This window comes from Anguilla anguilla, chromosome 17 (genome assembly GCF_013347855.1).
Source record: "Anguilla anguilla isolate fAngAng1 chromosome 17, fAngAng1.pri, whole genome shotgun sequence".
NCBI classification, from domain to species: domain Eukaryota; kingdom Metazoa; phylum Chordata; class Actinopteri; order Anguilliformes; family Anguillidae; genus Anguilla; species Anguilla anguilla.
The window spans coordinates 4,533,327-4,549,343 of NC_049217.1; the positions used below are offsets into that span (position 1 = coordinate 4,533,327).

Genomic DNA, 16,017 nt, shown 5'->3' on the forward strand with positions numbered 1-16,017 from the left:
TGTGGATGAGCCCCACAGTCTGGTATCTGTTAAAGCTCAGTTCCAGTGTGTGGATGGGTCCCACAGTCTGGTATCTGTTAAAGCTCAGTTCCAGTGTGTGGATGGGTCCCACAGTCTGGTATCTGTTAAAGCTCAGTTCCAGTGTGTGGATGAGCCCCATAGTCCGGCATCCGGTAGTTTCTTATGCCCCCAGTGGCCATGTTACTTAGATACCGGCGTCTAACAATAACATTAAACTTAAATTCTAACTTTTATATGTCAATGATTCACTTTGCAGTGCTAGAACCCACATAACATTGTAAAGGTTACTCTTCACACTTTTGTGGAAAAAAAAATATTGTGATTGGTAAAACCACTAAAATACAGTACAATTTCAAATGCGGAACTCTCTCTATGATCTACCACCATGGCACACGGCTGGCTCTAGCAGTGCTCAGGGATGGGAGGATCTCAGTCAAGGTTCAAGCATTAAAAGGTGTGAATAATGCAGTTTGCCGCAGAATCGGGACAGACTGTGAAATGTGTCACAATGGGATGGGATTGCGTTGCTGTACCTGTTCAGGTTTCCAATGCTTCTTGTTAATTTTCTGCACCATAGCCAGATCCATATTTGGGGGAAAGCTCAGCAGGTTTCTGGGGATTTCTGTGGCTAGTTCATCAGGGACGTTGTCTAACAGTACCTGGGGTGCAGCATCCACTTTGATGATCTTCAGAAAGCAGAACAGATAACGGTAAAGAGGGAACTGTGTTATCTCTGTTCGCTGTGATTTGCAAACTGATAGTGTTTTAATAAGACTGAAGACGTCATGAAAGTGACAGAAGAAAATGAATGCTCTGTGCAAGAAACACATTTTCTTCAGTATGCTAATGACATGCTCATTTTGAAAAGTGAAAAAAATACTTCCTACTTTCTTTAACTGATTCAAAATATTTAACCTTTTAATTTTGTATTTCCAAACTGGTTAAATAGAGTGTTACAGTGGACATTTTTTCAAAGAAAATAAGGCAATAAAATACAATTAAAAAAATGTTTTTAAAAAAATGAGCCTCATTCACAAAACGTGTACAATCAGACCTGACGGGTAAAAACATTTCCACATATTTTCACCCACCGTTTTTTTATTTATTTTGTTTTTGTTTGGTATGATCAAAATCAATGTATGTAGAGGCACACACTAGAAGATTATTTATATTTAGAATGCTTTGTCTACGCCAAGCCAATTTACATAGTTACAGACCTCATACAAAATGTTTACTGATACAACTACTGGCCTAAATACGCTATTGATTTTAACTGCATTAACTAACACATCAGAACAACCTCCAGTTTTTCACTAGTTTTTATTTTTAATTAGTTTTCAATTTTGGTTTAAATTTTAGTTTAGTTTTAGGTAGTTTTAAGAACAGGTTTGCTAGTTTTAGTTTAAATTTTTTTCAAAAAGTCTTATTTTTACTTTTATCTCAGTTTACGATGCTTTTTCATGCCCACTTTTTGTCTTGGCTTTACTTTACATTAATAGCCTTGTTGGGAACACGTAATTCATTTTTACTGATAAAGGTGACCAATTATGAGACCCATAGGCACCCTGTCAATCCCACCACTTAGCAACGTTGTATTTACTGCTTTGGATTACTATTCGTGCCTCGGTGAGAGACAACACAGATCCGTTTGCGGAGAACAATGAATGACTGACGTTTTCACACGAACCCTGAAGTCGACATGCCTTTTTATGACATTGCTGGGGAGTTTCGTTGTGCCGATCAACATGAACTGACTCACGCATTTACGAACAATCGGCTTTCAGCATCTGATACACTCGGGATATGCGCAAAAATCAGTGGCTTGGCATTTTTAACGAACCCCACGTGAAGGAACTTTATTCTGGAACCAAAGTTAGTCTGATTTAAGAAAAGTCTGTGAATGAGGCTCCAAGTTTCTGTCACTCCAGGAAAAACCAGGAAGTGATTACAAGGCCACGCAGTGCTTCCTGTGGGTACCTGGCTGACGAACGTCTGCCGCACAACTGGAGGAGCGCTCAAAAGGTTGGTGACGAACTCCGGATTGGAAGCGGTTTCCCGAGCTACGGCGGGGGGGATGCTGGAAATGGATGACGAGGGGCACCCCCCTATTAGAGACCCCAGGTTTAGCAGGTTCTCAGGACTGTTAGTCTGTGGAAGGAAAGCATGTTCTTGAAGAAAACCAATGGAAATATGTACAATTGCAAATGCACTGACTTGAGCTAGCAAAGAACAACAAATTCATCTTAGATGTGAAAACCTTGGCATACCACATTCTCTGTTTCCTTCTCTACAGGATTATACTATTGAATTAAGTAATTCAAAATGAAGCACACAAGATTGGGTTAACCAAGTAATGTGTGTGTGTGTGTGTGTGTGCGCGCACACAATTGTATTTTATTTTCATGTTTCATCTTTGTGAATGAGAGGAGACATTGTTTTTCTATAATTAACATCTTTTGAATGTTTTTCCTTATAATTTATATAATTTGCCAATTTTTCAGATTTGCCGTCATGTTCAGCTCATAAATGATGTTGCTGTTGTAATAGGCAGGATGTGACAAAGACAGTAAAAACGGACCTGGTAGTTTCCTGCAATGAGCACGTTCACGATGGTAATGGACTGGGCCTGACTCCAGCCTGAAACCTTTCCCAGCTGCTTAAGGGAGCCAATGAGAATGCCCGGTGGAGCTGCACCGAGCTGAGCGACACTCAAACCCGTGACCTCTCTTCCCAGGGCTGTCAGCACTTCTGGACTGATTCTTTTGATGTTTCCAGCCAGTGATGCAGAAATCTGAAATGATAAAACCACTAATCAACAAATGACATAACTTCTTCAGTGAAACAGCTACTCAACAAATCCACCTATCAAGCAACCAATCAAGAAATCGGCAAGTCAGAAAACTACTCAAGCAGTCAACAAATCAACCAGTCAATTAATTTGGCCATCAATCAGTCACTCACAAATTATTCTCATCTAAATGAATGTGCAAGAGAAAAGTTACTGAAATGAACAACTAGGAAAGTATCACCTGACAGTACCAAGAATAGCTGGTAGAAAATGTTGATAACCATTCAAAAATTTGTACAAAAATTTGGGTTTGAGGTTTGTGGAAAAAAACAGAATGTCATATCACTAAAATGGTTGCACTTAGTAAAAAATGAAATGCAGACGTTTTCTCCATGTGTCCACCGGTTTTAGTGTATTACGTACCGTAGGTTCCACAGTAGTGCAGCTCTGGTTTAAGTTTCCAAGAACAGCCAGAGTCTGATTCTCATCCAGCCTGGAATAGGCCGCTCCTGGAACATGGCACTGCAATAAGGGTGGCAGCCTGCAGCCAGACAGACCCGTGTTAAAACAGTTACTATGGAGACCCTTCCCCTTTCAAACAGACCAGTGTTAAAACAGTTACTATGGAGACCCTTCCCCTTTCAAACAGACCAGTGTTAAAACAGTTACTATGGAGACCCTTCCTCTTTCACACAGACCAGTGTTAAAACAGTTACTATGGAGACCCCTACCCTTTCACCCTTTCAAGCCTGATCGTAGACGTTTTGTGAATGAGGCCCATCGACTGAATTCCAGAAATGATTGTATATTTTGGCTTAGATTTTGGTGTCCTGAATTTATAACTTATTGTATTTATTTTACATTTTAATGTAAATTTGGTTTACATATTTTCAGGTCTTTTAAATTGACATCTGTTTATCACCATATAATTAGAACTCATCTTATTTTGTTCATGGCGACACACATGCAGTTTAGTATGACTATAGCATCTTCAAACAGGACTCTGGGGTTCACTGACATTCACAGTGAATGGAACACTGACTGAGGTTCGATAGTGACAGTGCATAGCGATTCTGTAGGGCCCATGGTGTGTGCTTTACGTGCCAAGCTTACCCTATAGGACTGAACAGTGGGTCCTGCTGGAAGATGTACTCGGTGTAGCGAGTGATGACGTCGCCTTGGATGCCAGGTTGGCTGAAGAGCTGGATGTTTTGCGGATTGACAGAGAAGACCTGAAGCTGAAAGCGAAAACACACGTGCATATGAATCAGCCCCGCTGCATCATGCATTACTGAAACGCGCCTTTTGAGCACGTCTTCAGTGTAAGACGGTCTGTTGCATCTACCTATAATATGCCCTTCCGTACATTTTACATTATATGCTTTACTACATGATCTGACACCTTCCCATCAAAAGGAAGGAAGGGGGATCTAGTGAGGTATGTCCAGCTAAACTGTAGGCTAAGTCTCAGTGCAACTGTCTCTTAAACTCAGTAACTCAGTAAGTGTTAAATTCAAAGAACAGACCAGTTAGGCTGAATAGAGGCTCAGGTATGTCAAAATATTCACTGCTACTAAAAGTAACATTTCTAAGCTAAATATTTTCCAAAAGTGACAATGGACAAAAAAGCACTTAAAAACGTTAGAAAAAATACATACTGTTTCTTCTGAACCAAATTTATCGAAATCATCCGAGTTGGCAAATCTAATGAAACTGTGAAAGTAGTTGAAAAACCAAGCCGTAGAGTTCAGTGTTGGGTCCCTGGGGCTGTAGCACTTTGGACTTCCATCTTTAATGAGAACAAAAAGAAGTGTACTGATATACGCATGCTTTAAATGGTCAATACCTTTTTCAAAATACCTATGAAAATATTGTATTACAAAACAGAATAATTCTGAAAATGTACAGCATTAACAAAAAAATTTGTGAAAAAAAACATTAGTCAGGTTGGTGTGGTTTAGAATACAGTCATTTGCACATGGTTACTAGAAGGCAAGCATTAAGTCTCACCCGTGCTGAGGTAGGTCTTAATGACATTGTATACACCATCCTCTCTGATATCAGTGTTGTTGAAGTCAAAGTTGCTATCCAACGTGAAGACGCTACAAAATCAAAATGAAAGAGGACGTATTTAGACTTGAGGTTAGAGTATTGCTTTTCCAACATTCCTGCAATTAGACGAAAATTTGGCTGCTGGGCTTCTCACCAAACTAAATGAGATCTCATATAACACAAATAACTTTACATAACATAAAGACGAGAACAGGCCATCCAGCCCAACGATGCTTGCCATTTTCCCAACTAAATTGTACCTAGTGCTCTGATTACTGACAGACTAGTTAGTATCTAACACCATATCAAGCCTAGTCTTGAAAATCCCCAGAGTTTCTGCCTCTACTACATGACCTGGCAGGCTGTTCCACACACTGACTACTCTCTGCATGAAAAAATTCTTCCTAATGTCTATACGGAATTTACATTTTATGCCCCCTAGTTATATTAACAAAACTAAATCTGAGGAATTGTTCATAGTTCACTTTGTTTTTACGAATTTAAAAGCCTCAATTAGCCTCAAAGCATCTTTCCTCGTTGCTTTTATCTTTCATACCAGGAATCAATTTGGTTGCCTCAATCCACACTGGCTTCCTGTTTTTCTTGGAGCCGATTTAAAAACTTTACTGATCACTTTTAAGGTAGGGCTTGGTCTAGCCCCACATTGCCAGTCTCTTAAAAGTACACAACCCACCCCACCCCACTCTTTTTAGATCCTCAACTAAAGACCCCCCCACTGTCCCAGCCACTATTTATAAACAAGAGGAGACAAGCTCAGCTGGGGTGCCTGTCTTTCCCTGGGAATCCCTCTCAAGAATCCCTCTTGTACATTACAAACTGTTTGACTGACTTTATATTCCAATGGGATATACTGTAAATGTTGAATAAGCATAGAAATTCAGCCCAAGAAGATCTTCTCACTACCTGCCTAATGACCCATTTGTCTAATTACTGTGGCAGATTGGGAATGCTGAATGCCTGAACACAGCTGGCTGAGAGGATGCTATTCCTTCTGAAAACATGCCTGAACACAGCTGGCTGAGAGGATGCTATTCTTCCTGAACACATGCCTGAACACAGCTGGCTGAGAGGATGCTATTTTTCCTGAAAACATGCCTGAACACAGCTGGCTGAGAGGATGCTATTCCTCCTGAAAACATGCCTGAACACAGCTGGCTGAGAGGATGCTATTCTTCCTGAACACATGCCTGAACACAGTTGGCTGAGAGGATGCTATTCTTCCTGAAAACATGCCTGAACACAGCTGGCTGAGAGGATGCTATTCCTCCTGAAAACATGCCTGAACACAGCTGGCTGAGAGGATGCTATTCCTCCTGAAAACATGCCTGAACACAGCTGGCTGAGAGGATGCTATTCCTCCTGAAAACATGCCTGAACACAGCTGGCTGAGAGGATGCTATTCCTTCCACTTTTAATGCTTACAGTTTCTTGAAGGCCAAACATGATGCGTTGAGTGTATCGTGTGAGCTAATGAGGTCCTTGTTGAGGAATCTGATGTAATTGTGAAGCCGAACGTCGAACCATCGGCTCACTTCTGCCTCATCGACACCTTTGAGGGCCAGGGGCCACACGCAGGGCAAGATCTGTGAGCTCACGTTGTCCGGAAACACCTCCTGTGGGGAAAACAGCGTGCTTAGCTCAGGACCTAATGCATAACGCTTAACACAGGCGCATTCAGACCCACCTTCAGGAGCCATAAAAGTTACAGTGTCAGCACATGCATTTGTTTTCCTGATATCAACCGAAGGTTCGATTTCCAATTCCATCCATAATGCGCATAAAATAACAAAAGCTTGTGTCGATCCAGCCGGTACTAAATCGCTCTCCCTTAGCAGCACTGCTCACCTGCTCCAGGAGGGAGGGGGTCTGTGTGTAGGGCCGCAGGAGCGTGCAGAGCGCCGTGCTGTTATCTATGAACATCGGGCCCTTCAGCAGCTTGCCCAGCTCAGGGGGAGGAATGGAGTTTATCAGCTGCAGCGGGAAAGACAACATGAGAACTCAGGGGGAGGAGACAGATGCTGACCAATAAAAAAACATATATTAGAGGGGAGGCGCCATATTCTGACCAATAAAAATCTATTGGAGGGGCGGAGCCAAATCCTGACTATTAAAAATCAATTTGGAGATAGAAACAGACTAAGGGAAATTGAGGGGTTATAAAACTTCTTTATTTTTTTTTAACTTACCGCTGCCTGTCTGTTTGGTGGCATCAGCGAAAGGAATGTGGACAGTTGGGGAGTAGGGAATTCGAGGAAGCTTTCTTTCACAAACAGGTAGAAACTCTGGTTCGCGTAGCACCGCAATGGCATGGGCTCTGTGAGGGAGGAAAAGGTCACTGCTCAGTGCTTCAGTGCTTCACTGCTCAGTGCTTCAGTGCTTCAATGCTCAGAGCTTCAGTGCATCAGATAAACACCCGCGTTCAGGATACTACAGGATACAGGATGCAAACACCACCAGCGAGCGGGACAGCTCTACACCCGAGCGCAATGTTAGGGCTGAGCGATAAAACAGGAGCTCAGACTAGAGAGACTTTCTGACAGAGAGCGGATGAAAAAGCTGAAAAAACGCTACTGTTTCTGGTCTACTGTTCTTGGCAAGTCGAACTGTTCCAGGAAACAAACATCTTACAATATTATCTGCTACTTTTGGGCACTATTTATGCCTCTGTGCTAAGCAACGTGAATGGCAGTGATGCTAGATTACACTGACCCTTTGTGCCAAATAAATTTCATCTCTAGGCAGTGATGCTAGATTACACTGACCCTCTGTGGCCAATAAATTGCATCTCTAGGCAGTGATGCTAGATTACACCGACCCATTGTGCTAAAGATATCTGTGTGTAAGTGGGGCATTTGGTTCAGCACCTCTCAAGGAGAGCAGAATGTTCCTGTTGACCTCGCGCTCCGTGCCGTTGCCCAGCGTCGGGCGGACATCGCTCAGCAGCTTCACCCTGGAAACCACAGTAAAGGAGAAAGCCCGTGAGAAACTATGAATGGATCGACGCTAACTTCCTTAGCCTCGCACTTCATTCATAATACTCCAGCAGGTTGCTGCTACAAGCGTGCTCTTTCTGTGTTGGACGGAATGGATCGACGCTAACTTCCTTAGCCTTGAACATTATTTATGCTATTCCAGCAGATTGCTGCTACAATCGTGCTCTTTCTGTGTTGGACGGAATGGATCGATGCTAACTTCCTTAGCCTTGCACATTATTTATGCTATTCCAGCAGGCTGCTGCTACAAGCGTACTCTTTCAGTGCTGGACGGAATGGATCGACGCTAACTTCCTTAGCCTTGCACATTATTTATGCTATTCCAGCAGGTTGCTGCTACAATCGTGCTCTTTCTGTGTTGGACGGAATGGATCGACGCTAACTTCCTTAGCCTTGCACATTATTTATGCTATTCCAGCAGGTTGCTGCTACAAGCGTGCTCTTTCTGTGTTGGACGGAATGGATTGACGCTAACTTCCTTAGCCTTGCACATTATTTATGCTATTCCAGCAGGCTGCTGCTACAAACGTGCTCTTTCTGTGTTGGACGGAATGGATCGACGCTAACTTCCTTAGCCTTGCACATTATTTATGCTATTCCAGCAGGTTGCTGCTACAAGCGTGTTCTTTCTGTGTCGCATTTGAATGGTAGGTTAAAACAGATGATGTGTTCGGTATAATTCTTACTTTAAAAGAGCATGAGCCCTCCTGTAGAGTTCTGGGGATGCATGTTAAATGTCAAAGGAAAATAACATTTCATCCAATTAGTTTTTCTGTCGTACTCTTTTAAAGTAAGTTTTTTTTAACTTAAGTTTGTTGTCCTTCCTTTTTAGAATTTCACGTTTCCATTTGAACCCTTGTTCACTGTTCATTGTTATACAAGTTAAAAGGATAAAAACTATTTGTCTTCAAAATGGCCAGCATTGGTTATCCACTCCGCTGAATTGAACTGAAAGTTCCTACAGAGTTTCGCTGGCGGTGAGGGTAGGAGGGAGGGAGGAGGGGGTGCTCTTACACTTCCTGGCTGATGTTGCAGTCCCTGTGCCGGACGATGCCAAAGAGAGGGGCCACTTGCTGCTCTCGCAGGTTGGGCACCACGGCCGGCAGCCGGCGCTGCAGCCACACCAGGACTTCCGCATCGCTGGCGGCGGAGAGGTTGGCCCGGTCCAGCACCTGCTGCAGCATGGCAGACCGCACCTCTGCCGGCAAGGGCTGGCCCTGAGGGAGACAGAGCATCACCCCCACATCGTCACGGTGACCCCTACATCAACGTTATTCAACTACCTCCCAAGACATTTTGGGAAGGTTGTCAATCCCTGTTACGACCCCAGAGTGTATAGGTTGTAAAACCGGACACTGCAGTCCATACCTGTACAATTAATGTCAATACCAAACAGTCTGAAATCCAGGCCTTTGTCAACCCCTATCCCCACCACTACACACATACACAACTCAACAGAATAAAACAAGTTTCCAACATATTCGAATTTAACTCTTCGTTTCCCTGCTACATCAAACTCACGCAGAACTGCCTCGCCGTCTACTTTGATGTGATGGTGGATGTTCAGTAATGCAAGTCCATTAAATCGTTTGTCAGCCATTGTACTCCGTAAGTAGGCCTAAGTCTGCAAATGCTGCAAACTGCTGAAGAAGCAGTCCACAGTATCTTCAGCACAGTGTATATTTGGGTAGAAGTTAGTTGGCCTAGCTGCCTACTGGCTGTGGTTAAGATTACTTGGGAGCTTGCACTGCTTGCTGAGACTGCTGATGTATCCCCCTCAAACTTAGTCCTGGGGCGACATAGCTCAGGAGGTAAGAGCGGTTGTCTGGCAGTCGGAGGGTTGCCAGTTCGATCCCCACACTGGGCGTGTCGAAGTGTCCCTGAGCAAGACACCTAACCCTAACTGCTCTGGTGAATGCGAGGCATCAATTGTAAAGCGCTTTGGATAAAAGCACTATATAAATGCAGTCCATTTTACCATTAACTTTTCTGGACAAACTGAAATAAACATGTTTGATAGTGAGAAAAACAAATAATGACAAAAACACTATTTGCTCATGATTTCAAATAGTTTGGCTTCCGTTTTAGTTACAGTTGAAAACTACAAGTCGCTCGCTCTTCTACCAACCGTTGAATCTAGTATTTTGAAGCTTTCTTCAGCAACCAATCAGTAGTCCAACAAGTAAAATAACAAGCCAATCATCAACCATTATTTTTAGAAAAATCTTAACAGCAGAGGACAAGCAGCAGACACTTCCAAACAACCTCACACCTTTTTTGTAGTTTTATTGATAGGATGGAAACAGGTTTAAATATTTTTTGTCCAGCTATGTAGGCGTGATGGTATGCACAGTGCGTACCAGACCTGGGTCAAATTCATATTTGTTTTGGGTTCAAACACTTTTCTACGCTTTACTGATCTTGACTGATGTATTGGAACCAATGAAATATTCTCAAAAAGTGCAAACCCCGCCTTCTGGTCATCTTGGCAGGCTCAATTACACCAGGCAAGATCAATAGAGCGCAGAAAAGCATTTGAATCCAAAACAAATACGTACTCGACCCAGGTTCGGCGTGTACTGGTGTACAGCTGCAGGCACCACTGAAGCTGCTTACTCAAACTGAAGGAAAGGAGGCTCACTATGGAGCAGATCTCAGCTCACCAGAGTACCTCTGTCTGTTCCAGGAAAACCCTGAGTACCCCTTTCACTTCCTGGTGGTGGTTACACTGTACACACAACCCTTGCAATCGCTGTCATTTTGCAAACCATCTCTAAGGCCAGTTTCGGTGTGCATTTCATACCTGGATGGCTGGTGAAAATTCATCGAAGAACATGCCCAAACGGTCACCCGGCACGTGGCTCATTAGCCTATTAGCATCTCCAGCGGTTACCAGCTGTCCTGGAGTAGCAGCGACTTCAGCCAACTGCTTAACGGTCAGAAGAGGCAGAGCTTCCAGCTGCAGACCCAAAGGAGAGAAATACCTAAGAACAGCACTCTGTACTCATCCTGTCAGTCTTCATCAGATATTTCTGTTCCTTCTTCCCATCTTGCCTATAATTTTGGGTACAGTTATCTTCCATGTTTGCGGCCTATTCACCCACCACTGAGAAGTTTGCGTTGAGCCTCCGGATGTCTCTGAGGTTGAGGAAACCGGCGAACTTCCCGAAGTTCATCTGAAGCCATGACACGGAGCCGTTTGTGCTGCGGACGCACCCTGGATCTGGAAAAAATGGCACCCACCGGCAGTTATGTGGCAGCTTATTACTCTCATAACTCAACAATTCAGTTTGAACACAGTCGGGATTTGATCCCGGACCATGGGAATCATCCATGCACAAGAATGCTGCCGTAACCGGATTTTACGGTGTAAACCACTTTGTTTTAGTATTAGCTGAAGATGCCATATTGTCATATGAAGAACAAAAGAAGCAAAAAATAAAAGATAAAAATTAATAGAACAAAGCCAACACCTTGAATGTCCGTCCGAGACAAGAATACTTGGATGAAATCTGTGTAGACCAAAGACTGCTGGCGCTGGTCCATCTCTTCATATTTTTCACTCAGAGTTCTCACTCTGAAATAGAACAGGATGAGCAGGTAAACAATCATGTGAGTAATTTAGATGTTCTGGAAGAAAAATCTGTGTTAGTTACTCTAGAAATGTTTACATAGGCAATAAGATATTAGCTGATGGCTGTGATTCATTACTTATGTTCAGGGACACCAGCTTATCTATAGCATTTTTCACATGCAATTCAGTCGTCCCACAGCAAGAGGTCGATAGAGACTTCTCCTCAATCAATTATCATACTGCCCTTCCCCAGGAATCTACATCAATAGAGTGCAACAGTAATGACGTGTTTTTGTAGGCCAACCCAGAAGTCTCTTCCTAGTTTTCTCCGAGTCGGGAATATGCCACAACTCCACCAATTCCTGCTGTATCTAGAATCCCGATTTCCGAACTTGATAATCGGACATAATAAGTTGTTCATGTGGACCTTCCTGGTGGGAAACTTATTTTGAACGCAAAAACCGACAACACTTCAAGTAAATGTTAGACTATCTGACAAGCTACCTTAGTAACGTTTCTTTCTACCACCAGTTTGGCTCTATCCAGAAAATTTGCCATCAAAGTTTACAAACACTATACTTTTTTTCCAACAGGAATTTTCGATTTCTGCAGAAAATAAAGTTTGTGGTTAACATAAGCTTAAGAGAGATTCACGTTTTATTCTGTGACATACATTACACTATTAATATCTCAACCATGAATTTTGAGACCTTTAAGTGCTTTAAAAAGTTAGTTACTTACAAAATGATTGCTCTTGTAGGTGAATGGCCCAAATGAAACTATTTGATTATGGAATTTCATTATTTAAGACTATAGGTGATATTTTTTTGTACCTGTATGGATTCATTGCTAAGTACGAAACTCCATCGCTGTGCTGTGTACCAGCAGGGTACTGCACTCACACACTCCAAAGAGTTTTCTGTGTTTGACATTCCGTTCAGGTCACAGTCCTTCCTCTACCTGGTGTATTATATCAATGAACTGTGCTTATGAGGGTCACAATTGCTCACTATTTATAACTAGTCAGGTGATTGTGACAATCCAACACCTACAGAGCCCCATGGAGATTCAAGTGGTAATACCAGTTGAAATCATTTTGGCCCAAAATACCGGTGTCCCTGCTTAAATTATTGGAAACTGAGACACCCACACACACACACACACACACGGACACACACACACACACGGACACACACGGACACACACACACACGGACACACACACACACACACACACACACACGTTACTTACATGACTTCAAAGGTCGGACAGCTGAAGTTCTTGGTGCTCAGGCAGGACAGAAGGCCTTGTGATATGAAGGGTAGGAAAGGCTTGAACGTCTCCTGGAAGATCTTGGCGATCAAAGATACGTCTTCACTTGAGTTCGTGATCCCTGCATCCAGGCTCTCTGCAAGCACGTCAAGAACCGGCATTGCAGAAGCTCGGCTCAGGCTGTGGGTCTACAATAGGGAAGATAGATTAGATTAGTCGCGCTGTATCCGGCAGTATAGTACTTGACCAGCAGAGGACGCTAACATCACGTAATCCCTGCGATTGGATCTGGTGGAGAGGACCGGCCTCACGGAGGACTTGGACCGCTGTACTGGCTGCCCGGTGAGGCTCAATTAAATAGCCTTTGTGTCACGGACATTTTAGCTAGGTTGACACTTTTAGTTTATAGGAAATCATTAAGTTGTATATAATAAATAATCATTTTCTCTCTTTAAACATCTGCGCGTTGGTTGCGTTATTGTGTAGATTGGTTGTGGTGGTTTAATGTTACGAACCGTTCCACCCTCTTTGTTATTGCAACACTGAAGGGTATTTCCATTCGTAACAATTATACTGAATTAACAATGCTAGTGGCACGCAACAGAAATACATATAAAGGCCTTTGTTTGTTAAGACTCTTTGTCTGTCTCTTTGTGCACGCCTTTCAGAATAATAAATGAACGAATGCATTTTATAACGAATACAAATTTATTCCTACAGTGTATTGTTAAAGTTCATACTTTTTAAGTCATTATTGGATCCATGGAATTGGAGCAAAATATAATTCAGGGATTTCGTAGAACATTAAGTCAGTGGCAGAATCAGACAATAAAAGTCAGAGGAAGGGGGGCTTGCTCACCATGTTGGAGAAAATGACCAGAGCTTCATTCAGGACTCCTGAGACTTTGGTGAAGAACAGCTTCCAGGTTTCCTTCGAGTATGTCACGTTGTCCCTCAAAGAGCAGCTGAGTATCCTGGCCACGTGTTCCGATGTTAGGTTTGTTGGCTGAACCATAACATGAATGTCATAATGAGACAAATTAAATTTGGGAAATGATTCATGATAAATAATCAATAATAACAGCGAGGTGAATATGCAATCTCATTAAACATTTTATCCCAGAAAAGAACAATGAAATAATCCTCCAGAGGATTCCCACTTCTATTTTGTTAACTTTTTTTGGAAACAAGTTAAAAGTGGCAAATATGAAAAAGCTTACCAACATACTTACAGCAGACAGGCGTAATGGGCTTACAGACTGCACACAGGGGTAATGTGCTTACAGACTGCACACAGGCGTAATGTGCTTACAGACTGCACACAGGGGTAATGTGCTTACAGACTGCACACAGGCGTAATGTGCTTACAGACTGCACACAGGGGTAATGTGCTTACAGACTGCACACAGGCGTAATGTGCTTACAGACTGCACACAGGGGTAATGGGCTTACAGACTGCACACAGGGGTAATGTGCTTACAGACCGCACACAGGGGTAATGTGCTTACAGACCGCACACAGGCGTAATGTGCTTACAGACTGCACACAGGGGTAATGTGCTTACAGACTGCACACAGGGGTAATGGGCTTACAGACTGCACACAGGCGTAATGTGCTTACAGACTGCACACAGGCGTAATGTGCTTACAGACTGCACACAGGGGTAATGTGCTTACAGACTGCACACAGGCGTAATGTGCTTACAGACTGCACACAGGGGTAATGTGCTTACAGACTGCACACAGGGGTAATGTGCTTACAGACTGCACACAGGCGTAATGTGCTTACAGACTGCACACAGGTGTAATGTGCTTACAGACTGCACACAGGCGTAATGGGCTTACAGACTGCACACAGGGGTAATGTGCTTACCGTTGGCAGACAGGCGTAATGTCCCAGATCATTTTCACACATCATGGTTGTGTTCTCAACTCTGACGGCGGAGGAACTGACAAAATTTATGAATCAAGTAAATTTTGCTGTATTTCTGACATTTCCAAGCATAATGCAATGAACAATCGCTCAATACAACCACTAACATTTTCAACTATTATTAACAAAATTAAGTAAATTTATACATTCATATTTCCCATAAATTTCAATCACAGCTAGATATTCAAATAGGAAAATGTCACAGATGCTTGAATTTCCTACAAGTGTCAACATTTAGCACTTAGATTTCATACCATCATTTCTATACTATTATTATTATTATTATTATTAGCTACTCACTTGTTGGCTCCAGCACAGATTCTGCTTTCTGCAAAAAGAGAAGTCCATAAATTAATGCTACCTCCACAACTACAGTCCCCCATGTAAACCCAAACAAAAACAATTTGACATTAAACATACCGTTTACTTGGGTTGTCGGACACTGAAAAAACAAAACATAGGTATTCACACACTGACACACAGCTGTTTGTTTTTAGAAAATATCTTGCAATATTTAGTGGCAGTGGTGTTTCATGGGTAATATTCTGACTGGCAGTGCTGTTTTATGGGTAATATTCTGACTGGCAGTGGTGTTTTATGGGTAATATTCTGACCAGCAATGGTGTTTTATGGGCAATATTCTGACTGGTGGTGGTGTTTTATGGGTAATATTCTAACTGGCAGTGGTGTTTCATGGGTAATATTCTGACTGGAAGTGGTGTTTTATAGGTAATATTCTGACTGGCAGGGGTGTTTTATGGGTAATATTCTAACTCACCCCTGGAAGGACTTCGTTTATTGGGCAATCTGTTGGGAGAAAAATAAAGAACATACAATTGGGAAATGTAGTAAAGTTAGCTTTTGCATTCATATTGATGACAGACAGAGAGTAAAAAGTACTCACGCAGCAGAGCCTGCTGTACAAGCTTGCCCCTGATCTCTGTTCCGTTAGCTTGAAGTTCACTGGACCCAGACAACACCGCCTGGTCTAGCCTGCTCACTCTGGGCATGCACAGAACAAAGGCAAACATGGCAACCATGTTCATCCACTATCAAGAATGACAAGAATGAAATTTCAAATTCTGAGATTTGTCAGCCAACTCACATGGTTTTGTAGGAGTCACAACTGAGGTTCATCTGAGAGAGAAAAATTGCAGGAGTTATATTTATTGTGTCATGTTGTCTTTGTGTTTATTGTCTTATGTGGTCTCTATATTTATGGTCATATGTGGTCTTGGCTTTAAAACCAAAAAATGCCCTTAAGGAAACCCAGGAACAAACAAATTAACGTAGCTGTGTGGCATTCTGCCTGCTGGGAATACTGTAGCCTTGTTTTTTTGTTTTTCATAAAATGAAATAACAAC

General features: G+C 42.5%; 1 protein-coding gene across 3 annotated transcripts in view; it reads right to left on the minus strand.

The window, feature by feature from the left end:
* Positions 1 to 16,017, minus strand: part of LOC118216569 — a 51,925-nt gene that overhangs the window by 8,868 nt on the left and 27,040 nt on the right. For all 3 annotated transcript variants that reach the window (XM_035397877.1, XM_035397878.1, XM_035397879.1), the window contains 23 exons: positions 15,759 to 15,790; positions 15,558 to 15,655; positions 15,432 to 15,460; positions 15,074 to 15,095; positions 14,954 to 14,981; positions 14,594 to 14,669; positions 13,581 to 13,727; positions 12,701 to 12,909; positions 11,349 to 11,452; positions 10,980 to 11,098; positions 10,679 to 10,834; positions 8,890 to 9,092; positions 7,747 to 7,832; positions 7,069 to 7,196; positions 6,728 to 6,853; positions 6,305 to 6,495; positions 4,820 to 4,911; positions 4,468 to 4,598; positions 3,923 to 4,047; positions 3,233 to 3,350; positions 2,600 to 2,812; positions 1,999 to 2,169; positions 555 to 707 (listed from right to left, as the gene is read on the minus strand). In XM_035397877.1, the coding sequence (XP_035253768.1) occupies positions 555 to 707; positions 1,999 to 2,169; positions 2,600 to 2,812; positions 3,233 to 3,350; positions 3,923 to 4,047; positions 4,468 to 4,598; positions 4,820 to 4,911; positions 6,305 to 6,495; positions 6,728 to 6,853; positions 7,069 to 7,196; positions 7,747 to 7,832; positions 8,890 to 9,092; positions 10,679 to 10,834; positions 10,980 to 11,098; positions 11,349 to 11,452; positions 12,701 to 12,909; positions 13,581 to 13,727; positions 14,594 to 14,669; positions 14,954 to 14,981; positions 15,074 to 15,095; positions 15,432 to 15,460; positions 15,558 to 15,655; positions 15,759 to 15,790 (2,757 nt within the window). The remainder of the gene's footprint in view (positions 1 to 554; positions 708 to 1,998; positions 2,170 to 2,599; positions 2,813 to 3,232; positions 3,351 to 3,922; positions 4,048 to 4,467; positions 4,599 to 4,819; positions 4,912 to 6,304; positions 6,496 to 6,727; positions 6,854 to 7,068; positions 7,197 to 7,746; positions 7,833 to 8,889; positions 9,093 to 10,678; positions 10,835 to 10,979; positions 11,099 to 11,348; positions 11,453 to 12,700; positions 12,910 to 13,580; positions 13,728 to 14,593; positions 14,670 to 14,953; positions 14,982 to 15,073; positions 15,096 to 15,431; positions 15,461 to 15,557; positions 15,656 to 15,758; positions 15,791 to 16,017) is intronic.